The sequence below is a fragment of the Gossypium hirsutum genome, chromosome D05 (assembly GCF_007990345.1).
Source record: "Gossypium hirsutum isolate 1008001.06 chromosome D05, Gossypium_hirsutum_v2.1, whole genome shotgun sequence".
Classification (NCBI taxonomy): Eukaryota; Viridiplantae; Streptophyta; class Magnoliopsida; order Malvales; family Malvaceae; genus Gossypium; species Gossypium hirsutum.
In genome coordinates this window covers 52,610,077-52,636,674 of record NC_053441.1, presented here as the reverse complement: position 1 = coordinate 52,636,674, position 26,598 = coordinate 52,610,077, and the positions used below count along the sequence as shown (strand labels likewise).

Sequence of the window (26,598 nt, the reverse complement as noted above, 5' to 3'; positions counted from 1 at the left end):
AGACAGTGGGCCAATTTAGTGGAATGCCTACCGAAGATCCTCACCTTCACTTAAGATTGTCTATGGAGGTGAGTGATTCTTTCAAATTAGCCGGAGTACCCGAAGATGCACTATGATTAAGGCTATTTCTATATTCACTAAGGGACAGAGCTCAAGCCTGGTTGAACTCATTGCCACCAAATTCTATTACCACATGGCAAGAGTTAGCAGAATGATTCCTTATGAAGTACTGCCCACCTAGCAAGAATGCTAAGTTGAGGAACAAGATCACTACTTTCCAACAGATGGATAACGAGCCCCTGTATGAGGTGTGGGAAAGATTTAAAGAACTATTACGAAGATGCCCTCATCATGGAATCCCTCATTGAATCCAATTAGAAATGTTCTATAACGGTCTCAATGCTCACATGAGGATGCTAGTGGACGCTTCTACTAACGATGCTCTCATTTCTAAGTCTTATAACAAGGCTTAGGAAATCATCGAGAGGGTTGCCAGCAACAATTATCAATGGCAAACCAATTGAGTAGCATCAGGAAGACAAGTCCCTGGAGTACATGAATTGGACGCTCTCACTTCACTTGCATCTCAGGTATCCTTGATATCCTCAATGCTTGAAAACTTTACTACTAATGAGTTTAATAATTTTACAACTCAACCACCGAATCAATTCGAAAATGTAGCCTGTGTTTATTGTGGGGAAGGGTACTTCTTCGAAGAATGCCCATCAAACCCAGAATCCGTGTATTACATGGTTAACCAGAACCAGAACCGAGGAAGGCAAGGACTGCAATCTAATTTTTATAACCCATCTTGGCGAAATCACCCTAATTTCTCTTGGAGTAACCAAGGGGCTGGACACACTAACACTTATGCACAACCTAGACCGACCCGACCACCTGTATTTACCCAACAAGTTCAAAAACAACCTCAAATTGAACCTTCCAAAGGCTTAGAAAAACTATTGAAGGTATAGGTAACAAAAAATGATGTCTTAATCCAAAGCCAACCTCTGAATAATCAAGTAAGAGATTCAGATTGAATCTTTGTAACTAATAAACTTATAACATGTAAAAATAAAAGAAAAAAATAATTTCAATTCAAATTAAATGCTTTAATATATAACAATAATAGATTAGGGTTTATTTAACTATAAAATAGTGTAAATGATTTGTTTAGACACAGTAGTGGTTTAAGAGTTTTTTTGATATATTAGTCATATTTAATTAATTTTTTATTAGTTTCTTTTATCAAATCATATCTAATAAGAGTTTGCAAGTATAAATACAATACAATTACAAATAAATATTAAGTAATTAAAAAATAGAACTAAATATTACAAAATATAAGATGAAAAATTTGAATATAATTGGACGAAAACCATACATGACAACTACAAACGGTCGAATTAAAGACTCACACATAAAAATTGTACATTGTGAAATTTGAACTTGAGTACTTAAGAACCCAACACCTTTATTTTTATCAATAATATTGTTGTTGCATCATTAGCTAGTTCTGGCCATATTTAAATCATTAGGATTATATATAATAGCAAGTATTAACAAGAGATGAAAGTTGATCTAACTTATTATATTATACAAGTCTATTGACTAAATATTATGAGTCAATCGAGCACAAATTTAATTAAAAAAATTTTAAAATATTAATTTTTGATAAACGTCAAATATTATTATATTGATTATTATACCTTTTAATAATTTATATGAAATCTTTAAAATAATCTACTTATAAATACAATACTAACATTCCAAACCTTAAATTAATCTTTAAAATAATCTATTTATAAATACAATACTAACATTCCAAACCTTAAATCTTAAAGTAGAAAAGTCTCGACCATTGCTCTAAGAGAATATTGGGTTTTTAATTTTAAAAAGTAGAAGTACATATTTTTTTTTCATAGGTTTCAAGTCTTCCACTAGCATGTTCAAAGTTTAAAACCATAAACCATGCGTGTAAATTCATCTCAATTCAGTGTGATAAGAGAGAGGAAAAAACTCACATTCAATAGAAAGGTAAGGTAGCTAATAAAATTCCAGGTAATGGAAATTCATAGACTTCAAATCAGACAACCTTTACATAATACTTATGTGTAATTATACCGACACTAGATATAGATTTCCATAGCCTGTCAGACAATCAACTTTAGCTGCTTTTCTTCACACTTAGCTCCTCCATCAGTAAAGTAAGTACCATATATTCTTAACGCAGCCACAAGGTTTCGCGGTGGTTTGAATCATCGAAAGAACAATAATTGAGAAGTATGACTTCCACGGCGGGGGCGCCTAGTTTCAGAGGTCGAAGTAGAGGACGGCGACATATGGGACACGTAGAACCCCGATACCCGTTCCATCTATCCAAGCAAACTTTGTGGAAAAAATGGTCACATCTCAGTTCTCTAATCTCGTCATCGTCGTCGATGTTGCATAAACAAATGGCACACTCGGAAACAGCGTTATCGGAGTCACCTAGCTTATTGAAACCTTCACCAACAATATATGTTGGCATGTGGTAAGGGAACAAAGAGTAATGAAGCAAGAAGTACCAAGCCCATTTCGAAGGCCGAACCACTGAAAGCATAGACAAGAAGTACTTCAGAAACTTGTAAATCCCCATGATCGAAGATATTGAGCTTTCAGATTCAAGCAAAGATGGGATACTTATAGAGTTAAACCTCTTGAAAATGAAAAAGAAAAAAAGGGGAAAAATGGAAATTGCGGGTGGAATAACTGTTGCACAAACCATTCACAATGAAGACTTTTAAAACAAAGGAAAAGTAGAGGAAAAGAAAATCATCCTACTAAAAGAGGAAAGTCCTGCTTTAGGACAAAAATTTCTAGTATTATAGTAGAAAGTTCGACTTATAACATTATGTGTTATGCATTTGAATAGCTATTTCAATGGAATAAAACTTCTTTAAAAAAAATTATTTGCACATGGCCTAGAATTTTGATACATTGATAATTTAAAATTTCCTTATGTGCCATGCAATTATTCAATTTAATTTAATTTAAAATTTTAAATATTTCATAAAATAATTTCTTTTATATTTTTATTTTAATTTATATTTGATGCTTGGTGCACTAAATATAAATCTTCTTAGTTAACTTGTCTTACATAAACATATCTTAGATTACTATAAATAAGAGTATAAACCTATTAATTATATATAATTTATTGTCACTATTAATATATATACTATAGCAATATGAGGTTAAAAAAGGAAATAAATAGTTATACTTACATTATAGTTTTTTTTTGGCACATGACACTCTCTATTTTAAGAACTTATTTATAATTTGGGTAAATTACTCTTTTACTCTTACCCTCTATTTTTTATTTTTAAAATTATTCCATGTCTTTTGTTTAAAATTTTTATTTATAACTTTTATATGTTAAATATAAAATTGATTTTAAATAAATTATCTATTTATTTTTATGATTTTACTTAATTGAATTAACCTTAAATGTTATAATATTAAAATTAATGAATATTAAATTGTTGAGCTTAAAATATAGGTTAAAAAAACTTATATTAATAACATTTATCAAATTAAATTTATAATTTTTAAATATAATAAGAACTAGTTACATTCAAATATTTTTTTTTTCAAATACAATTTTAACATTAAAAAAATTAAATTAATAACGTATAAAGTAAATAGCATGTAAAGAATTATTAGTAATATTATTTAAATTATAATATATTCAAATTAATATTCAAATCATAATGAATTTTTCCATTATGTCAATATGAAATATTTTTAAAATTAAATAATATTAATATGACCTTTCTAAAATTAGTTAAATGTTTTTTTAATATTTTGTAATTACATCACTTTTTTAATTTATTAATGATTTTTTAAAAATAAATCATTAAAAATTTAAATAAAAACTAATATTAAAAAATTATTTTAAATTTAACACAAACAACAAACCCGTGCAATACACGAGAATATAAACTAGTTGTAAATATTTCTTTCATGTTATTAATAAATTATTTATCGTTATAGTTTCATTCATTTATTTAATTTTAATTATTTTTTACTTTTCAAATTTAAAAAATATTGATACAAAATTGTGGAAATGGTATTAAAATTTATAATGGTAAAGTACTATAATATTTGTTGGAAAAAATCCGGTTCAAAAATAGTATTTTTGCATAGCAAAAAATAAAAATTTTGAAAACTAAATCGATTTGTGATATTTATAGCAATAAACTCTCTACCAAAATCTCACGTGTGTTTTCAACTAGACGGATCCTTGTCGTTTCCGACTTTCAACCTAACAACCTTCTCCACTATTCTCGTAGCACAAATTGCTTCGAGTATGGACTCGAACGAATTCAAACCAAACATAGAACTAGACATATTGTAGTAAACATGTAACTATTTTCTATTTATTTGAACGATGAATAAATAAATAAAGTTAATTTCACATTTCATTATTATATCTTTTGTATTTATGCCTTTTATATTTTGCATGCATAGAGAAATTGTAACAAACAAATATTAGCTCATTGATTGTCTAAACTTCAAACTGAAGATAAGTGGCGTTGTTAAGAACGTTTATATTGCGAGAAAGACAACTTACTTCAGTAGATAATCTAAATGAGCCTGTAATCCCATAAAAGAGTCAAAATGAGCATTTGATTCAAATATTGAGAAGGATTATTATGTCGTCTACAATTCCAATTGGGGAGATGACTTGTCTTGGCTATTGGAGCAGTTGACTCCATGAGTAGAGACATAGATGTATTCATTGGTAGAATGATATATTAGACTGGACCCAAGATGAATTAATTCTGAATTCGTCTGTGAATTAATTCACTTGTGATGTTCATGGTGTGATTTACCTAAGTCCTGAGTTAGTCACTAACCTTGCGTATGCAACTCATGTGCTTTGATATAAGTGGAGGCTTATACTCTAAAGATGATCGAGCCCATAGCCAATATGTTGGGTACATGACTTGTGTATGGCATGACTTTACTAGCAACAGTGGAATTCATAGCTCAATTAAAGAGTTAATGATATCCGCTCATTGGCATTGTGTGGATTGATAAATATGGAGCGTTCTCGAACGAGTAATTTATCACAGTCATTTATTGACAGTGATCATATTAATCATTAAGAAGACACAATAGTGGCAATGAGATGAAATAGGATTATATTGAGAGAACGGATTTAACCCAAAGGAATCGAGGATATCATATGAGGGTAACACACACATGATCAGGTCATTAGATAAAACAGTTGGATGAATTGCTTTCGTAAAAAGTATACAATATGGAGTTTTCAATCATGGTACTTCTTGTGAATTGACTCCATGATTAAGTAATTGCGAATTATCGGAACGATGATTTTGGAAATAATTGCAATCATTAAAGCCTAATTGTATATGTTCGATTGGTCCCTTCGCTAACTCAACAAAAGCTCAATCGGACTGCATTTGAATCAGAAAAAATTCTACGACTTTGGGAATAATTTAATTGAGTCGATTTATTCAATGTGGAATTAAATTAGGTAGTTGTAAGAATTGTTCAACTAGAGAATTTGATTAAAGAATTTTCTTGAAAATTTAATTTGGAAAATCTAAGTGATTTTTGGAAAAATTAATTTTGATAAAGTAAAATTAAATTAATCAAATCAATTAAAATTAATATTGTAACAGCCCAATTTTCAGTAGTATCAGAACAGTGATTTGAGATCACTAAATCCGATGAAAAATTTAGAAAATTTATTAATTAATAATTATAAGTTAAACGTGATTTTAGAAATATTTCTAAAATTAGTGAATTTTGTGATTTAAAATAAATTATTAGGTAAATTGGGTCAAAAACGAGGTATCGAGACCTCAATATTATAAACTAAGTCGTAAATATTTTTTATAAATATTTAAGGAGTGTCATTAGGGTAGTATTAAAGTTTCGTTAAGAAATTTTATTGTTTCGATGGTTAATTGATTAAAAAGGATCTAATTAAAAAATAGATTTCTGGGACTCCGTTCCGATAAATCAAACTTGTAAATATTTATTATAAATATTTAAGAAGTTGGTTGTGTAGCTAATTAGGTGAATTTGACTTAATTAGGAGTTATTGTAAAAAAAGGACTCAATTGAAGTAGGGTGAAAGTTGAATAATAGATTAAAGAAAAGTTAAAAGGGCCAAATAGGAAATTATGCCTTTTTCAAAAGTTGAGTCGGCATATGCATGATAAAAATCTTAGATTTTTTTAAGTATATTATTATTTTATTATATTGTAAATTATATTAATTATATTATATTATTATATTTTAAATAAACAAAATTTTTAACAAATGCATGGTGTATATGATGACATGTGAAAAAATGAAATATATATATTAGTAATGATTACATATTTACTTATTATTTAAGTAAGTAATATTATATTATTATTTTATTATTATTATATTAAACTAATTAAATAAAAAAAATAAAAGATAGAAAAAGGGAATAGAAACATAATACGCAAACGAAACAGAGAAGGAAAGAAGGAAATGAAAGAAAAAGAAAAAAAGAAAGGAAAAGAAGAAATTTTGGGATTTCAAGATTTCAAGCTTAATTGGTAAGTCAAATTAAGTCCTTTTCTTATAATTTTTGAGTTTTTGGTATTCTAGAACAAAGTATTATTGGATTTATGTTGAAATTTGAGAAGTTATTATATTTCTAGACATTGATTATGTTGAATAAATGAAAGAATTAGGGGTTAAATTGATTAAATTTCAAGTTAGAAGTTAGTAAAATGTTGATTTGTAAAATAAATTATAGGCTTTGAATTAATAGAGACTAAATTGAGAGAATTTCGAAATTAAGAATTTATGGTGAAAATGAAAAGTTAAAATGAGTTTATAGTAAGAATTAAGAGAGAATATGGAGTTAGATTGGGAAAATAAAATTAGTATTGATAAGGGATTAAATTAGAATTTAGGTAAAGTTTAGGTATAAATGGAAATATTTTGATGAAATTGTGTATTAATGATTTTTAATTGTTTAATTACGTAGCTAATGTCGTGCAAGAGTCATTGTCCAATAAAGGAAAGGAGAAGGTGAACAAGGAGCGACTCGAGAAAATTTACGGTTAGCATTACCATAATTCGAATTTAATTATTAATTGTTAAAATTTAAATTAATATACATGATAAGCAAATTGAAGTAAGTATCATGATTGAATTGAATGATAAATACGTATTGATATTGAATTTATTAATAGCAATTATTGAATTTTGAATAATATGTTTAGTAAATAAAAATAAAGTGAATATGGATATTTAATTAAATGATATTGAATCGTATGTGAATTGAATGAAATTAAAATGAAGTATGAATATGTATGAGCATTTGATGGTATACTGATTGGAAGATGAAAAATGTATTGAATTAAATTGTGATTAAATTGGAATTGAAAGTAATAGAAAGTGATTGAATTGAAATGTGATTCGAATACCCTATTAACTTATCGGACTAGATTGGATACAAATGGCATGCCATAGGATTTGTGATGTGATGAGGAGATTTGTAGCTCGGCGAGAAGATGATTATGTTATTATATGCTTCGGTTTATCCGAAGAGGCATTTAATGCCTTATTGGTGTGTTTGGGAGGATATGATATATTGGTGTGTTATGGAGGATTTATATTTATTTCGGGTGTGTTTTGGTTGGATATTCTGGTGTGTTTGGGTGGAATCCGCGTATCTGTCAGAGTCCGAGTCAAGTTAATACGGGTAAATGAATAATTTTGATAATATAAATTTTATTGAATGATCTTGAATATGAATCAAAAAGAGATATTAAATTGAGATATAGAAAATGAAATGTATGAACCATGGGTTCAAGAAATAGATAATGATATAGTTCATGAAGTGGTTTTGGTAGTATGAGATAATGTAAAAATCTAAGTGAAGAAAAGCAAATTAAAATAGCTATTGTTGAGAAATGAGAAGTGAAAATAAAATGATTTGAAATAGTGAAATAATATGTGAATTTAATTGAATACAAGTTATTGAAATTTATTTATGGATTTAATGAATAAATTGAGTGTTAAAAGATTATAAGTGTAAATTGATTATAAATGAAAGAATCGAATTAAAAGATAATTATTGTTGTTGTTGTTGTTGTTGTTGTTGTTGTTGTTGAAACAAGTTTATTTAATGTATTAAATGTTTATTGAAAGATTAATGGTATAAATTGAATTAAGAAATAGTGTATGAGTTAATTTGAATACAATTTTATAAAACTAGTTATTATAATTTTTGTTGAAAAATCCAATAAAAATTTAGATAGTGAAATAAGGTATGAATACAATTAAATATAAGATTGAAATATTGCTTATTGTTATTAATTATCAAGATGATTTAAAGTACGAGATAATTAATGAATAATTTTAGACATAAATTTAAATGTCTATAATTTATCGATTAATGTTATTAATTTGAAATATGGCAATACCACTGAGTATTCCTATACTCAGCGTACGGTTGTCTCCGTGCGCAGGTTAGTAGAAAGCCAGTGTCTGGTTCAGCATCCGGAGCAATCCCGACCTCAGATAAATTTTAGTGATGTGCCTTTCTTTTGATATTGTGGCATGTATTTAGGTAATGTACTAATTAAAGTATGCTATGTATGTTATTTATTTGTGAATTAGTGATAAGTTATCCGATATGTCCGGTAATGCTCCGTAACCCAATTCCGGCAACAGATACGGGTTGGGGATGTTACAAATATAATATTTTTTGAAGTTAATTTTCAAGTCAGGTAATTGGCCTAATGGGTAATTGAACTTGAAAATTGGACCTGAGATCGTAAATTGGGCCCGGGAGCCCAAAACTGAGACTAAGACCCAAAATTTGATCGAACCAAGCCCGGTATGTGAAACCGGACCGACGATCCAACCGCTGGCTAGACCGGACCAGTCGGGTCATCATTGACTCGGATCGAATTGGTAGCAATCGAACCAGCTCTGGGTGCCGTAAAAGTGTTGCACCTGCATCACCAGATACGATGGTGCCAGTGGCTGCAACGGTAGCATCCCAGTGGCCACCGGTGATTGGTCGTCGATGGTTGAGCAGTGGAAGAGTTACACTCCTACTGAGACTCTACTAGAGAATCTGAATTCAGATTAATTATTCTAAAAATAATATTATTTTAATAGTTTAATATTAGATTTAATTTAATACTTATCTTGATAGTATTTTATTAATTTAATATTAAATTTAATTTAATGTTAAGATAAGCATTCTATTATTTTAATAAGATTTACTATTAAATTTAGTTTAATATTTATCTTGATAAATATTATATTAATTTAATATTAAAGTGATTAAGTTTAATCATAGTTAAACTCTCTAAACTCTCCCTATATAAAAAAAAGCATTGGGTCATTATTTACACATACTTGAATTTAAGAGAAAGTTGTAGAGAGAAAATTCTCTGAAAAGATTATTCTAAAAAATATCTAGAGATATTTTTTTGATTTACAACTTGACCCGAAAGTTTAGAGAAATTACAAAATTACCCTATAGTAATTTTTGTGAAAAATTTTCTGATTTAAAGCGAGCCCACACTTGGCAAATGTGAGCTTGAGGATAGTGGAGAAGACTACTCGGTTGAAACGCTCATCCTAAATGAATTGAAAATATGCAATTTTAACTAAATGCTTATTACTTTAGATATCACAACCAAGATCTTGTTTCCAAAAAAAATTTAAAACTCTAATTTTTTCCTAAATTTATTTTTCGCTGCGTTTTCCAAACCTGTTTTTCCTAATAAGGTTGTAACACCCCTAACCTATAACCATCACCGGAACAGGGTTACGAAACATTACCAAATTAACAAATCAGACAGACAGAAATTTCAAACATTTTATATCATTTAGCATTCATGTAAAAACCAACTGAAAACATACATAATGTCCCTACAACGAGCCTTTGATGCCCAAAATATAACTTAGAAACAAATCGGGACTAAATTGGAATTTCAGAGAATTTTTCAGAAACTTAAAAACATTTCAAAACTGCAAGGGTCACACGGTCGTGTAGCCAGGCCGTGTGACTCACACGGCCAAGAGACACGCCCGTGTGGGAATTCAAAATAACGACACACGACTGTGTCCCAGTCCATGTCTATACCCGTGTAACTCTCTAACTTGTGCCATATGCTCTTGTGTTAGGCTGTGTGAGCATAATGACTTGTACTTTTAAAAGATACAGGGGACACACGGCCGTGTAACCTAGCCATGTGTCATACACGGCTGAGACACATGCCCCTGTCTCTGCCCGTGTGGACGAAAATAGCCAATTTTCCAAGCCATATTTCTCACCCAAATTGGTACCAACCTAAACACAACAATTATTTTAAATTCCATGTACATGTAACATCGATACCATGCATCCATATATCATATATAAACCATTTCCATGTAATTTATGTAAATACCTGTACTAATTCGTATCGAACTCATATAAACTCGTAACAGAACTGTGCCCATTGAACCATTTAGAATATCGTTAGATACGCGGGTAGTACACTCGAGGTGTACTGAACTGTAATCTGTCAATTCCTGTACATGTATGCTCATAAGAGCTATAAACGGTAAGCTCTTCCAAGCTGAATAACTGCAAGCTCATACGAGCTGAGTATCAATAAGCTCATAAAAGCTGAAATCGATAACTCTAATGACATGTCATTTGTATCCTACAAATTCTAAGGTTCTAACAGGGCTCGATAGTCGTTGTATGTCGTCTGATATGCAATCAGTATTCATTCATGGAAATTAATCAATTCACAAACATATAATTCAATTTAAAACATATAAATATACGATTTAATTAAACAAACTTACCTCGACGAGTTTACGTAGTTTCGAAGGCGATTAATCCAAGATTTTCTCTTTGCTTCGATCTAACTCTATACGAGGTTTAATCAGATCTATACTAATGAGTTCAACTCAATTCAATACAAGTCCCATTCAATTTAGTCCAACACAATTTTGGAAAAATTACCATTTTTACCATATATTTTTAATTCTTTGCAATTTAGTCCCTAGGCTCGAAAAATGAAATTCATTCAATTTTATCCCTACCCAAGCCTAGTCGAACTATTAACATGCTTATAACATCCCATATATTTCACAATTTCACACTTTTACCACACAATTTATTACATTTCTCAATTCAATCCCTAATTGATAATTTCAACAAAAATTCCTTTACAAAAATTGTTTATCTAACAACAACCATTCTTTTTCTACCATTAAACTTCAAAATCCTAACATATTCATCATTGGAAAAACTCAAATAATTCAATGGTTTAGCAAATTATTCCTCGGGCTAGCTAGATTAAGCTACAACAGTCTCGGAAACAAAGAAATCATTAAAAACAGAACGAAAAATACTCACATGCAAGCATAATAGGGATCGCTGAATGAAGCTTCATCCATAGCTTTTTTTTTTTTTGAAATTTTGGTTGAAGAAGAAAAATAAAGATGAAAGCTTTAATGTTTTGTTTATTTTATCATTTATTACCTATTTACCAAATTAACCTTTAAAACATTTAATAATTACACTAATGTCAAGCCATGCACATCCACTATCACATTTAATGGTCTAATTACCATATAAGAACTTCCACTTTAAAGTTTTATAGCTATTTAATACCTTTAGCTATTAGAACTCAACTTTTTCACTTTACGCGATTTAGTCCTTTTTATCAAATTGAACATGTAAATAGTAAAATTTCTTAACAAAATTTTTATACGGTAATACTATCATGCTGTAGATCATAAAATAATATTAAAATAAAGTTTTCAACCTCGAATTTGTGGTCCCGAAACTACTGTTCCGATTTCACTAAAAACGGGCTGTTACAACTCTCCCCCTAAAGAGATTTTCGTCTCCGAAAATCTTACCAGAAAAGAGGTTTGGATATTGCTTTCTCATAGCTTCATCAAGTTCCTAGGTGGCTTCCTTTAGTCTGTGACGTTGCCAGAGAACTTTTACTAAAGCTATGTTTTTATTTCTTAATTCTTTTACTTCTCGTGCTAGAATTCTGATCGGTTCTTCATTGTATGTCATATCAGGCTGAATCTCAACATCTGTTGGAGAGATAACATGTGAAGGGTCAGATCGATATCGTCGTAACATAGACACATGAAAGACATCATGAAACCTTTCAAGCTCTGACAATAAACCTAATCGGTACGCAACAGGTCCGATTCTTTCAGTAATCTCATATGGTTCGATAAATCGCGGACTCAACTTCCTTTGAGACCAAACAGAAGAATTTTTTTCCAGGGTGATACTTTCAAAAATACTCTGTCACCAACTTGGAATTCCATATCTTTACATTTAAGATCTACATACGATTTTTGACGATTTGAAGTTGCTTTCAAACTATCTCGAACCACTTTCACTTTTTCCTCAGTCTCGTGAATCAAATCAACCCCGTGTATCTGTTTCTCACCAATTTCAGTCCAGTATAACAGAGTTCAACATTTACGACCATATAGAGCTTCATACAATGCCATCTTTATGCTTGACTGAAAACTATTATTACACGCAAATTCAACCAACGATAAATATTTCTCCCAATTGCCTTCGAATTCTAAAACACAAAAACGAAGCATATCTTCGAAAACTTGAATCTCTCTCGGATTGACCATCGAGTCCTATCTAAAATTCTGAATCAGAAGTCGATACACACTGTATTCATTTAGCCTGCAATTCATTATCACCTTTCTGAGCTTTGTAGTAGAAATATCAGTTTAGCTTTTAACTTAGTTAAGATTGAGCCATCATCAGACAATGTCAATCATGTATTCATCGCTCACAAAGTAAACAAAGATTTTCTACTCAGAGTATCTGCAACTACATTTGCTTTTCCCGGATGATAATCAATAATTAAGTCATAATCTTTCAACAGTTCAAGCCATCTACGTTGTCTCAGATTCAGATCTTTCTATGGCATTAGATACTTTAAACTCTTGTGATCGGTATATATGTGACATTTTTCACTGAACAAATGGTGTTGCCAAATTTTCAACGCAAACACAATAACGACCAACTCTAAGTCATGTGTCGGGTAATTCTTTTCATATGGCTTTAACTATCTGGAAGCATAAGCTATCACTTTGCCTTCTTGCATTAAAACACAACCCAAACCATTCAATGACGCATCACTGAAAATCACAAATTCTTTACCCGGCTCAGGCTGAACTAGAACTGGTGCTGCGATTAATAATGCTTTCAACTGGTTAAAACTTTGCTGACATTTATCAGACCATTCAAATTTCACATCTTTCTGTAATAATCGCGTCATCGGTGTAGCTATCATTGAGAACCATTTTACAAACCTCCGGTAATAACTAGCTAATCCCAGAAAACTTCTGACTTCAGATAAGTTTCCTTGTGGTTTCTAGTCAACAACTACTGAAATCTTACTCGGATCAACTCTGATGCCTTTAGCCAATACTATGTGTCCCGAAAACCCAACTTCTCAAAGCCAGAAGTCGCATTTGCTAAATTTAGCAAACAGTTGTTTATCTCGCAAAGTTTGCAACACAATTCTCAAATGCACGGCATGTTCAGACTCGTCTCGGGAATATATCAAAAAATCATCAATAAATACTATAACAAATCTATCTAAATACGGTCTAAAGATTCTATTCATCAAATCCATAAATACTGCAGGTGCATTAGTTAATCCAAACGACATCACAAGAAATTCATAATGTCCGTACCTGATTCTGAATGCAATTTTTGGCACATCTGAATCTTTCTCTCGTAGTTGGTAATATCCAGAAAGAAGATCAATCTTCGAGAACACTATGGCACCTTTTAACTGATTAAACAAATAGCCAATGCGGGGCAGCGAATATTTATTCTTGATTGTAACTTTGTTGAGTTGATGGTAATCAATGTATAATCTCATTGATCTGTCCTTTTTCTTAACAAACAGAACCGGTGCACCCAACGGTGAAAACTTAGGGCGAGCAAAACCCCTAACAGTCAACTCTTTCAACTATGCTTTCAACTCTTTCAACTCTTTAGGAGCCATTCTGTATGGTGTTATCGATATCAGTGTTGTCCCGATATAAGTTCTATAGCAAATTTGACCTTTCTGATCGGTGATAATCAAGTAATTCCTCTGGAAACACATCGGAATACTCGCAAACCACTGACATTGATTCAAGCTTCAATTTAGACACTTGAATATCCAGTACATATGCAAGGTAAGCATTGCAACCTTTTATCACATATTTTTACGCTGACATAGCCGATATCACAATAGGCAACCTGCTCGAATTTTCTGATTCAATACGAAGAGTTTTACCTTTCTGACATTTTAATACGATAAGCTTTCATTTACAGTTTACAACAGCATCATACAGAGTTAGCCAATCCATGCCCAAAATCACATCAAATTTATCAAACGGTAATAAATCAAATCAGCCGAAAAACTGTAACCCTAAGTCATTAAAAGACATTTCTTGCAAACTTTATCAACTAGAACATACTGACCTAAGGAGTTTGATACTTTAACCACGAATTCAGTGGACTCAACAGGTAAATTCTTACTAGACACTAAATGCGTACAAACATATGAATGGGTCAATCCAGGATCAATCAAAGCAGTTACATTAGTATTATAGAGAGAAAAAGTACCGGTAATAACATCTAGCGTAAAAGCATATTTGCGTGCACGAATAGCATAAGCTCTAGCTGGTGCCCGAGCCTCAGATCTTATGGTAGATTTTTTCGTTACACCACGACTACCACTCATATTTTCAGGATTAAAAGGTGGTCTACCTCTCACAGTAATAGTTCTCGGCGTCGTGGTCTGAGCTTTCTCTTTCTTAGACTTCTCAGGGCAATCTCTAATATAATGGTCGAAGGAACCACATCTGAAACATGCTTCGCTTTTCATTCGACACTTACCATAATGTGGCCTATTACAGTACTTGCAATAGGGTTTAGTGTTTCTAACACTACCCACACTCACTACAAAGGTAGTTTGAGGTTTAGGACTGAAGCGTCTCGTATCTCTATCTATATTAGAATGTCTCACAAAAACAGTAGAACGGTAGTAATGTTCTTTAGATTTCTTCAATGTTGATTGTTGTGACTTTCCCGTAAATCTATTTCTCGAACCTTTAGCTTCAAATTTAGTGTCTCTTTTCTCTTTACTCAGCTCTTTGGCTTTATGTGCCTGATCAACCAGTACAAAAAATTCTTTCAACTTAAGAATTTCGACTAATAACTTTATATCTTCATTTAATCCATATTCAAACCGTTTACACATTGCAATCTCAGTCGGAATGCACTCTCGAGCATATTTACTTAATCGAAAAAATTCTCGTTCATATTCAGAGACTGACATATGGCCCTACTTGAGCTCCAGAAATTCTTTACGTTTCTGGTCCAGAAACCTTTGACTAATATATTTCTTACAAAACTCAAATTGGAAAATTTCCCAAGTGATCCTCTTTCTCGGCACTATAGAAGTTAATGTATTCCACCACTCGTAAGCTGAATCTTTTAGTAGAGATACTACACAGTTCACACATTCAGTCAGTGAACAGGATAGCTCGTCAAAAACCTTGATGGTATTCTCTAACCAGAATTCAGCTCTCTCGGGATCATCTTCAGCAATTGCTCAAAATTTTTCAGCCCCATACTTACTAATCTTATCAATAAGAGGCTTACTAATTCGGATTGGTTTTGTACATTGAGGAATAACGGGAGCTGATTGGGGAACATGAGTGGGTGGAGGTTGTTGAGTAGCCGGGTTCGTCCGTACAAACTCGATGAATCATTCATTCATCATCTGGAAGAAGGCTTTCTTAGCCTCTCCTCTCTGGCCCTCAGATATGGGCCTAACATTGCTCGAAGCTACCTCGTGAATAGGGGCTTAAGCGTTACTCTCTACTTCATCAGAATCAGCTCGGTTGGATGACATTGCTATATGAAAACATGTTTTAAAATGGTTAGAAGATATCACACTATCACAGGTTATATAATGACATGTATAGCTAGACTTATATACGCTACGTTAGTCCGAGAATCAACTAAACTGTAGCTCTGATACCAATAAATGTAACACCCTAACCCGTATGCATCACCAGAACAGGGTTACGGAGCATTACCAGATTTACAGATCAGACATACAGAAATTTCAAACATTTTATATCATTTAGCATTCATATCAAAAACCAACTGAAAACATGCATAATGTCCCTACAACAAGCCTTTGAAACCCAAAATATAACTTAGAAACAAATCGGTACTAAATTAGAATTTCAAAAAAAAATTCAAATATTTATAAAATTTTTAAAACTGTAGGGATCACATGGCTATGTGGCCAGGTCGTGCGACTCACACGGCCAAGAGACACGCCTGTGTCTTAGGTCGTGTGAGCATTCAAAATAAATACACACGACCGTGTCTCAGCCCATGTCCGTACCCGTGTAACTCTTTGACTTATGCCACACGGCCAAGCCATGTCACTTGGTGAGCATACAGACTTGTACTTTTAAAAGATACAAAGGACACATGGCTATGTCACCTGGTTGTGTGTCACACACGGCTGAGACACACGCTCATGTCTCTGCCCGTATGGACGAAAATAGGTCATATTTCAAGCCATATTTCTCACCCAAATTAGTACCAACCTAAACACAACAATTATTTTAAATTTTATGTACATGTAACATCTATACCATGTATCCGTATATCATATATAAACCATGTCCATGTAATTCATGTAAATACTTGTACTAGTTCGTATCAAACTCATATAAACTCGTAACAGAACTGTGCCCATTGAGCCATTTAGAATATCGTTAGATACGCAGATAGTAGACACGAGGTGTACTGAACTGTAATTCGACAATTCCTGTACATGTATGTTCATACGAGCTATAAACGGTAACCTCATCCGAGCTGAATAAGGGTAAGCTCATACAAGCTAAGATCGATAAGCTCATAAGAGCTGAAATCGATAACTCTAATGACATGTCATTTGTATCCTACGAATTCCTAAGGTTCAAACGGGGCTGTTAAAAAGGTTATCTTCCCAACCACCTACTTATAGACCGAAATGATCTATATCGACCAAAGGTGAACCCCGACAACCACAATCCCGCCTGAAAGCTGAACCTAGAAAGAATCTAACGTATAACCGTCAATCACCCCAGTGTGGAACATATTCTAACTGGTATATGCACTGATGAATTGTATATTGTATCATTTAAGAAAATAAATGTTCTTTTGAATCTTTTGATTATTGTACCATTAAACCCTAATCAAAATAGAAATTTACTTTGATTATTTTTACATAGCATAGCAATAAGATTTGATTTGAAAAGAAATATAAAATGTTTTTGTTCAAAATTCACATGAAGAAATATCAATTTTAGTTTGGATTAACAATGGCTAACAAATCTCATGAAGACATATACTATAATGTTTAATTTCAATGTGGACATGACGACATTGTATGGCCCGAGTTCTTACACCACTTGCATTACCTCTGTTGGTTTGAGCACTCTCAAATATCCATGTTGTCGTGTATTCCAATCAAGCACAATTGACCTTTTAGTTTGTGACTCAATTCTCTATCAGGTAACAACTTAAATGGAGCAAGCAATATAGGCGGTCACTTATATTTATCTGAGACTGGTGGGAATACATGTCTCCACACGTTGTACAAGTTTTTTAATTTGTACACTTTGTCGACAAAGCTCATGGGATCCAAATGGAGATTCATACAACCTGCAATTGCATGAATGCATGAAAAATAAAGTGCGTCAAATATCCTATAGTCGTAAATCCTATGTTTCAGGTGTACCCGGTACACTTCCCCGATAATACCTCGATTCGGCTTGTCAAACTTCGTCACTCGAAACCATAGGTCGTCATATGAGTGGCAAACTATGTGCATACAGTTGGCTCTTGTCTTACCATTATTAATTTGTTTCAGTACCGTCAAGCACCATACATGACCTCGCTGCAATTGCCAGATATAACTCACAGCTCGCTTTGGGAACAGTTCCGCCAAATGAAAGTATGTCTCTTTCACAACCGAGGTTATCGGCAAATGATGCATTCCGCTAGGTTCTAGGTCATATGGACATATCGTAGCCCACCGTCATATACTTGTGTCCACTATTTGAATGGTATGTTAGTGAGATATGCTGCCCCTGCCGAGTTAGTTGACCGTAATATTTCTAACATCTGGTGAAAACGGCCATTCATGATCTTGTACCTTGTCAATATAAATGCATAGCGACGATTACATACCAAAAATATAAAAATACAAATGAAATATTACAAACCAAATAATATTGGTGGCGGTTAAGTACCTATGTTGGTCACTTACCATCACTCAGTGGTAGACCATTATTGCTGGTAGTAGTTGGACACAACATGCCTTAGACAGTACCGATGGTGTGTGTCCCAAAGGTTTCCCTGTTGTTTAATTGCAGATAGTATTCCAATTCCCCAATCTGAAATGACGCATATATCAGGTTGGGGGCAGACATGCCTCCTCAACCTAGACACAAAGAAATCCCAATCGTCTGTTTTCTCTCCTTGTGTTATTGCAAACGCAATTGGAAGGATCTTCCGATTACCATATTGTGACACAGCCAACAACAGTCGATGGGTATATCTACCATACATAAGGTATCGTCTATTTGTACCAACGACTTGCAGTACTAGAATGTATCCCGGTTTTGCTTGAAGGTCCAAAACAAATGCTTGAACACTCGGCACCAATAGAGCAAGTGATCGTTGTAGTATGCGGGACTCGTTTCAAGATTTGTTATGCAACCTGGTACGTACCTCTCTAGCACCTAACACCACTGCCATGCCTCGTTGTACAATACGTCCCACCTACTGTTCATCTTCTCCAAGGCCTTCTGCTTTGCTATCTACGCCTTGCGGTACGAAGGCGTGTAATTGAATTGACTACGAATATTGGCAATTAAATCCAACAAAACAGTTCTCAGATCAGCTTTCACTATTAGTACTATTAGGCCCACGATCATATCTGAATCCAACTTCAGATGATCCCGTGAAACACCTACAACTCCACGAGAACGTTAAATTAATTAGAAATAACCCTAAACCTTAATAACCCAGTGATACTATACCAGAGGCAACACATGCATACGGATCAGTGAACTTTTTTATCGTCTATAACCCCTTCTTCTTCTTAACAAAAGCCGTGATTTTCCATGAGCAACTATCATCTTGCATTATACACTTCCCCTCAAACTTTTCAAATTTGGATTTAACCACATAGAAGTTAACCATGTTCTTGATTTTGTATTGGTTCAATGCAGCGAGAAAACCATATTTACTGGAAAACTCGTTGCCCACTTCTAAATCACTCGAATCTAATGATGTACTTTTATGGCCAAGCCTCCTGTGTGGTAGTTCTGCAAACTCCAACGCATCCTTTGCTGAAAGATTGATATTATGCATGTAGGCTGACGGTGAGTACACCGTGAATCGTAAATTTTCTTCTTCTTCATTTTCACTCCTTTCACCGTCATTAAGTTCAGTTGGAATAGGCTTCGGTTCAGAAAATAATGCAACTTTTGAACCTTGACATCGGGCCCCTAGGATAGATCCACATCGGATTCATTGACATCTTCGTTCTTCGACCCATCAACATCTGCCACGTAGAAGTCCCCTCGCAGGTGGACGTTGTATGGAGTACATCATCTCTTCTCGTGTACGTTTCAGAACGTCCAAAATCACATGTTGATTGCCAACCATTGGAAGATGATGTCGTTTCCTAGTAAGTATTCCTAGCGTTGAACATCGACCCACTAAGGTGCATTCCCATCCACTAATTAAGTGTCGTACATGGGTCGTGTATTCCGTTCTACCACCAAAACCTAATGGTTTGGTGTTTTACCTCCCGCGATTGAAATCTAGGGCTGAGACAGATGAGTGGCTTCCCATTGATGATTCCTGGATATCATAATGGGAACTTTCTAACAAAGTAGATGTCCTATTGACATTTTCAACCGTTCTCGCCTCTTGAACAGGAAGAGGTGTTGAAGTCGCAAGTCCTTCATCTGGTCTTAAAAATTCCACATATAACTTAAGAAACAGTGATCCACTTTCGAGGTGCGTCTGCACCATCGTCTCTAAGCCCCGAGCACCTTTGATATCAAATGAGTCATATCTCACGAGATTGGCCGAAACACAAAATAAATACATAATAGATGAAACTCTCATTGTTATAGATCCGAAGATTTTTCTTTTGCCTAATTCTTTTACGAAGTTCTGTCAACTCTATGTTCTGGTTAAAATCCAATTGCGCTGTGTTCTCCGATAAAAAATCACGTCGTTCTCGGTATCATGGACCTCACCGTCGCAATAAATAATATCACTAATTCGTCCAATCGTTTTCAACCAATTTATTTATCGAGAGAAATTTGAAACACGAAAAATTAACACGAAAAATCAAAACATTATGCAATAAATATAATGCTTCATATAAATATTAACATGAAAAATAAACTTATACCTTCAACCCCAACTTCTATTCTTCTGAACTTCTTTAATTTCTATTGCTCCAACTTATGCCACCAAATGCTAAAATATGGGTCATTTATAGCCTAAGGGATAGCATTCCACTCCTTTCTGTAAAATGCCTCGGATAGTGGGGGTTGATATTTGTAGAGGAAAAATGCTCCAAGCAGGACGCACTATTAGAAGCAGTATTGAAAAGGGCGTCCAGCCAGAAGCGTTTTCAGTACTTTTGCTGACAGTGCATCTTGCTTGGAGTGTTTTTCCTCTACAAACCTCAACCCCCACTATTCGGGGTATTTTTCACAAACCTCATCTTAAGAATTTCAGGATATTTTTTCAGAACCATCTCTTCAAATTTATTTTCTCAGAAGCAACAGTACTGAAAAGGGCGTCTAGTTGAAAGCGTTTTCAATACTTTTATTGATTGTGCATCCTACTTAGAGCGTTTTTTCTCTCCAAAACTCAACCCATATCGTCAAAATTACTTTTTCAGAGCCCATCCCCACAAAATTATTTTTTCAGAACCCATCCTGTACAAATTATTTTTTAGAACCCCTAAAAATTAAATAAAACCCTAAACACTTAAAAACTAAAAAAAACCTTAAACCCTAATTGGTACTGAGAAAACACGAGTAAAAGCGCGCTGATGTGGGTGCGTTTTACTGGTCATCAGGGAAAAAAGCGTTGAGCTAGATACGCTTTTCTGCATTTCTCTTGAAAATGACGCCAACTCAGTGCATTTTAGAGATATCGATCCTTTCCAGTAATTTTTTAACAAAACAGCCCATTTCTGTAATTTATTTGGCCTTTTCTGATCATTTAATCAACTAAAGTATACATTTTCTTAATAAAATTGTTTAAAATTTTTTATCACCTTATCAATAATTTTCAAAAAAAATTATATAAATAACCTAAAAAATTATATAAATAAATTATATAACAATAACAATAATAATAATTTAGAAAACTCCAACTCACTTTTTTTTTTGTCTTTCTCTATATCATTAAAAGGAAATCTGTTCCATTGAAAATCTCATAACAGTTAACCAGATCGGAAGAACTAGGTGACGGGTGATTATGGCGACGTCGTCGTTTAACAAGATCGAGAGGGCCCACCAGATGTATCGAGAAGGGAGGTATGAAGAAGCCCTTGTTTACTACACGGAGGCGTTGGCGGTTGCTAGGACCAAGCCTCAAAAGATCGCTTTGCACAGTAATAGAGCTGCTTGTTACTTGAAATTACATCATTTCAAAAAGGTTTTCCCTATTTTTGTCAATTGCCTATGATTTCGCTTCTTGGGTTTTTTTATTCAGTAGTTTTTTTGAAATAATCTTGGTTCTGATTGAAGTATTCGGACCTCGGGATCACCGAGAATTTCTTTTTTCATGGGCAGAAGTTGATTTTGTGAGAGTTTTTCCAATCTTATTTTGATGGATGAATATGAAAACAACAAATCAATTTTAATTCTTGTTTCATGTTTCATTTGGGATATTATGTATTATAATTTCAATGCTTTTGGATATATGTATGTATATATATATGGGTTTGTATTTGATTTTGTATAAATTTATAAACTAAAATCATTGTCATGATGTCGTAGTATTAATTGATACACATTGCAATTATATATGATTCGTCATTGTATAAATTCATTGCCACATGTTTATTCTTTTTACCTATTTATTTTTGTACTATATCTTAAGGTCATATGTTGTCCTTTCAACATTGCATTTCTGATGTGGGATTGAGGCACCCTTTCTACCTTCTTCCTTTAGAGGGTTTGCATAACTTAAGATGATGTGGTAAGACTAGTTATGAACAAATTATGTTTGCTCCTATGTTTTTTCCTTTTATATGTGTGGCATCATAGTTTATCCGTTTTACTTCAATGCATGGAAAATGTTGTCTGCAAACTGATGTTAGTAATTCAACCTTAGGCAGCAGAAGAATGTACCTCTGTTCTTGAGCTTGACCACAAGCATACTGGAGCTTTGATGTTGCGAGCGCAAACACTAGTCACGTTAAAGGAGTACAATTCAGCTCTCTTTGATGTCAACCAGCTCATAGAGTTGAATCCCTCTTCGGAAGTTTATTATGACCTTCAAGCTCGCTTGAGGACGCAAGTGGTACATCCTCTCATCACTGTTTGGTTGTAAATCTTTCTCAACTATTTTGTGTGGCGTCTTGTTTGTTATTGCAGTTCTTTTTCGTATCATTTCACATAGACTCTGCCATTATTTGCTCTTGGCGAATATAAAATCAATTGTTTGTTCATCGTCATTTCAAACGCTATTGCTTCATTTGGTTCCAATAGGTCTGTTTTAAGTTGACATGTATTTGATCTTTAGATTTTGTTTTCTTTGTTTAAGGGAAGGCTCTTGCTCCAATACCCGAGTCTGAAGCAGAGTTGGAAGAAGAGGAAGAACATGGGGAACCCTATGCAGTGGAGGAAGGAGAGGAACAAGATGATGCAAAGGAAGATATCGTACGGCCAGCTGTTCGGGAAGATCAGAATGCTCAGCCTAATGAGGATCTGGTAAAAGAAACAATGATTTTCCCCAATGCTAAAGGATCTGCTGAGCAGGAAGTAGTTGCCACACCTCAAGGACCAAATGAAAAATATTCCAAAGGACACGACAAGATACCTAAACCCAAGGGACACTCAGAACAGAAGAGTGTGGCTCAAAGAACTGTAGTTGCTGCTCCTATAGAACAGGGCATCAAAGATTCCAAAGGATGGCAAGCAATCCCCAAACCGAAGGACACTCGGCTTTGGACTATGCACGGTGGGATAAAGTTGAAGATGACTCTAGTGATGATGATGATGACGACAGTGAAGAGGAGTCTCAGCCTCAATACCGGTTCCGGGTAAGAACTGTTGGCGTTCAACCGGTGAAGTGAAACGGGATGAGGTAAATAGATTGATATGAATGAATCTTCCAAATCCTGAACTTTTTCGTAAAGTGGTGGTGATTGATCTATGATGTACATCTAAAGCTAGGGAACCATATTTTACAGTTGTCTCCCTGCTTTGAATTCCTCCATTGAAAAATTTCAGGTTGCGTTGGATATGTAGGAAATGGCTGCACATATTTATATCATAGTTGTCGTCGTCTTCGTCTTTTTTCTCCTTTCCTGGAAAGTTAATACAAAATCTGTATCTTATTTGTTTGTATAGTTGGTACTGAATATCTAAAATTCTTTGTTATATGATATGTATTTGATTACTATCTGTCACTAACCATTGAATCTATTGGCATCGCATTTAATAAACAATTCCTTTTCATTTTCATATATACGCCACGCTTATTTATATCATTCATATTTTGCAGTATATCTTATTTAACATTTGCCATTCTAATTTTGATTTGATTGTAGAATACGATAATTTCCATAAAAGCCGATATAATGATTTTATATATTTATTCATTTTCATAGTTTATTGCAATGGAGCGAAGTTTTATTTTTTAAAAATTAAAATAAATTAAATAATCAATTCAAGTTAATTAATTAATTAATTTCGTAACACCCCAAACCTAGCCTAGACATTATGGCCGTATCCGAAAGTGTTACGAAGAAACATTATAAATCCAACTTCCTTTTTATTTGAAATTATCGTAAACGGTTGTTACTTAGTAAGCCTAATTTGTTTAGAAAACGTGTGGATATACTTATTTAAATTAAAATAGTTGTTTGTTTACATCTTTCAATTAAAATTGAATATTTTGCAGCGGAGTTTCTTAAAATGTTATATTTTGGTAAATTAATTTTTCTTCCTTGAAAACCGTTATTTTCAGACAAATTGTCGTTTTCATAAAAATCGTTTAATCAATCGTTATGCTAAACAAAAAACCGAAATAAAAGTTCGTAACCAAAAACAGTCCCAAAAGTCCGGAGAGTCCAAATTATGCAAAACTTTCAAAACCGAAATTTAAGTAAGCCAAATTAAAGTAAAAATAGTTTTATGGTAATGTGGACACAACCGAACTCTTGTTGCACCGACCCGCCTAAGTCTGAGGGTTACTTGAAATTTTCAGATAGATAGAGAGTGAGTTTTGATAACTTAGTGTGTAACGCATATATAAACATAAATTCAGATTCAATCTCATGGCAGAACATATATAAACGTAAATCTTTTGCACAATCAGAATTATAACAGAATCACACAAATACAAACATGCAAAATCCTACCCCATTCCTCTACACACCAACTCCGACCATCACAACACACCACATGGGGCATAAAACACCCACCCAGCCCTACACACCGCATAGTGTTCATACGACACTTTTCAGAATAGTCGCAGCTTTGCTACCAGTATATTGGCGAAATATCGCCTTACATAGAATACTTCCTCCTCATAATACATTAACACGCCCTATAGCCAGATACAGATAGAACATCAGATAAAATAAAATAACAGATACCAGAGCGTATATCACATGCATGCCCGTATAACAAATACTAAACATGCTCATACATAACATAACAGATCATACATACCATACTACACAATACTCATGTAGATATTATTTACGTCAATTTCAATCTAACAGAGTGATAGATTTCATGCTTTAAGGCTTATACCTGACATGCCGACCCTACGGAAGGTCCACAGTTGACTGGGACGATATATACAACCCTAGGGAAAAATTCTAAAATTTGGGCCCACACGCCCAAAATGGCCTAGCCCGTGAGTCACATACGGCCTCGCACACGGCCTACCACACAACTGTGTGGCGTCGACAAGCCCCAATTTCAGCTTTCGCCGATTGTCGATTTTCGAGTTTCTCGTTACACACTTGGTATTTTTCTGATGCTGATGCAACACAAATAATCCCAAAATCTAAATTGATAATTAACGTAACCAATTTAAATGACAATTCGTGGAAACGTAACTAATAACAACCCCCAATCAAACTAAAATAACCCTTCATAACACAACCACACACTTACTGATGAACGAGCCGCCAGTACGCAAATTCTAAAGTGTTGGAGGATCGTCCACTGCCTCTTGCTCTACTCCTAAAATGAATCAAAATTTATACAAGGTCACTAATTTGATTAAACACAATCCAATGACCAACACCTCTAGAAAAACGTATAGTATACTAAACTTAAATACTTACCCTTGAATTGCAATCAAAGAATCAACCTACGGCTTTAAAAATTAACAACAACCCACGCTAAAAGAAATTTCCCAAACAAAAATTGAAGGAATGGAGAAGAAGATGAAAGCAAGAAAACTCAATTTTGAAATTGGGGTCTGCGACGTAACTAGGGAAAATGGATTTAATTAATCTTTTTCTTTTTTAAACAAGATGGATAAACCCAAAGTAATTTAAATACTTAATTTATTTGTTTATTTCAAAACAAACTCAAGAGACACAACATTTAAAATAACCACTTGAATTATTATTAATATATATATTTTTAACAAATTCATTTAAAAACACTTTAAAATTATTTAAGATAGGGATTGAACTGAGAATCAAACTCAAGACCTTAGACACAAAATTAAGATACTTAACCACTAATACATATATTTAATTATAATGAAATTTATAATACAGACTTTAATAAAGCAGAACGTTTATTCTTTTAAAGCTCAAACATAAAAACCAAATTATTTGAGCTAATATAATTATGGTAATGTTTGGAAAATTATTTAATAATTGTATTTGGGTAATATAAAAAAAATTAGATATAAGTGCAATTGTTTGTAATTACAAATGTGTGGCATGTTTGCTTAATCATTGTAATTCATGGATCTTAATGGATTGAGTGTAATAAGAAAAGCTCAATTACGCTCTCCCTATTATTAGGGGTTGAGAATTGAGGGTAATTATACGATTAATTACGATTAAATACACTTAAATATAAGTATCTTATGACTTTCCAAACACGTATACATTACTTAAGTTTTGACAAGGGTAAATTACAGTAGAGATCACCCAACTATGGTTTTTTTTTTTGTTTGGTCATCCAACTATGAAAAGTTACAAAATA

At 33.2% G+C, this 26,598-nt stretch overlaps 1 protein-coding gene, 1 long non-coding RNA gene, 1 other non-coding gene and 1 pseudogene across 3 annotated transcripts; 1 reads left to right on the top strand and 3 right to left on the bottom strand.

The window, feature by feature from the left end:
- Positions 1-251: 251 nt before the first annotated feature.
- On the bottom strand, positions 252-358 carry LOC121218104 (small nucleolar RNA R71). Its single transcript, XR_005914367.1, has one exon. It is a non-coding gene; the product is annotated as a small nucleolar RNA R71 (small nucleolar RNA).
- A 1,503-nt stretch (positions 359-1,861) lies between these two features.
- Positions 1,862-2,760, bottom strand: LOC107902942 (E3 ubiquitin-protein ligase RHA2B). The gene has a single exon (XM_016829043.2). The coding sequence runs from the start codon at positions 2,636-2,638 to the stop codon at positions 2,225-2,227; it is 414 nt and encodes a 137-aa protein (XP_016684532.2). The 5' UTR covers positions 2,639-2,760; the 3' UTR covers positions 1,862-2,224.
- An 18,811-nt stretch (positions 2,761-21,571) lies between these two features.
- LOC107903799 (protein unc-45 homolog A-like) lies at positions 21,572-23,880 on the top strand (annotated as a pseudogene).
- A 780-nt stretch (positions 23,881-24,660) lies between these two features.
- On the bottom strand, positions 24,661-25,873 carry LOC121216740 (uncharacterized). Its single transcript, XR_005912909.1, has 3 exons — positions 25,719-25,873; positions 25,546-25,614; positions 24,661-24,967 (listed from the first exon to the last, which is right to left on the bottom strand). It is a non-coding gene; the product is annotated as an uncharacterized lncRNA (long non-coding RNA).
- Between the last annotated feature and the right edge of the window lie 725 nt (positions 25,874-26,598).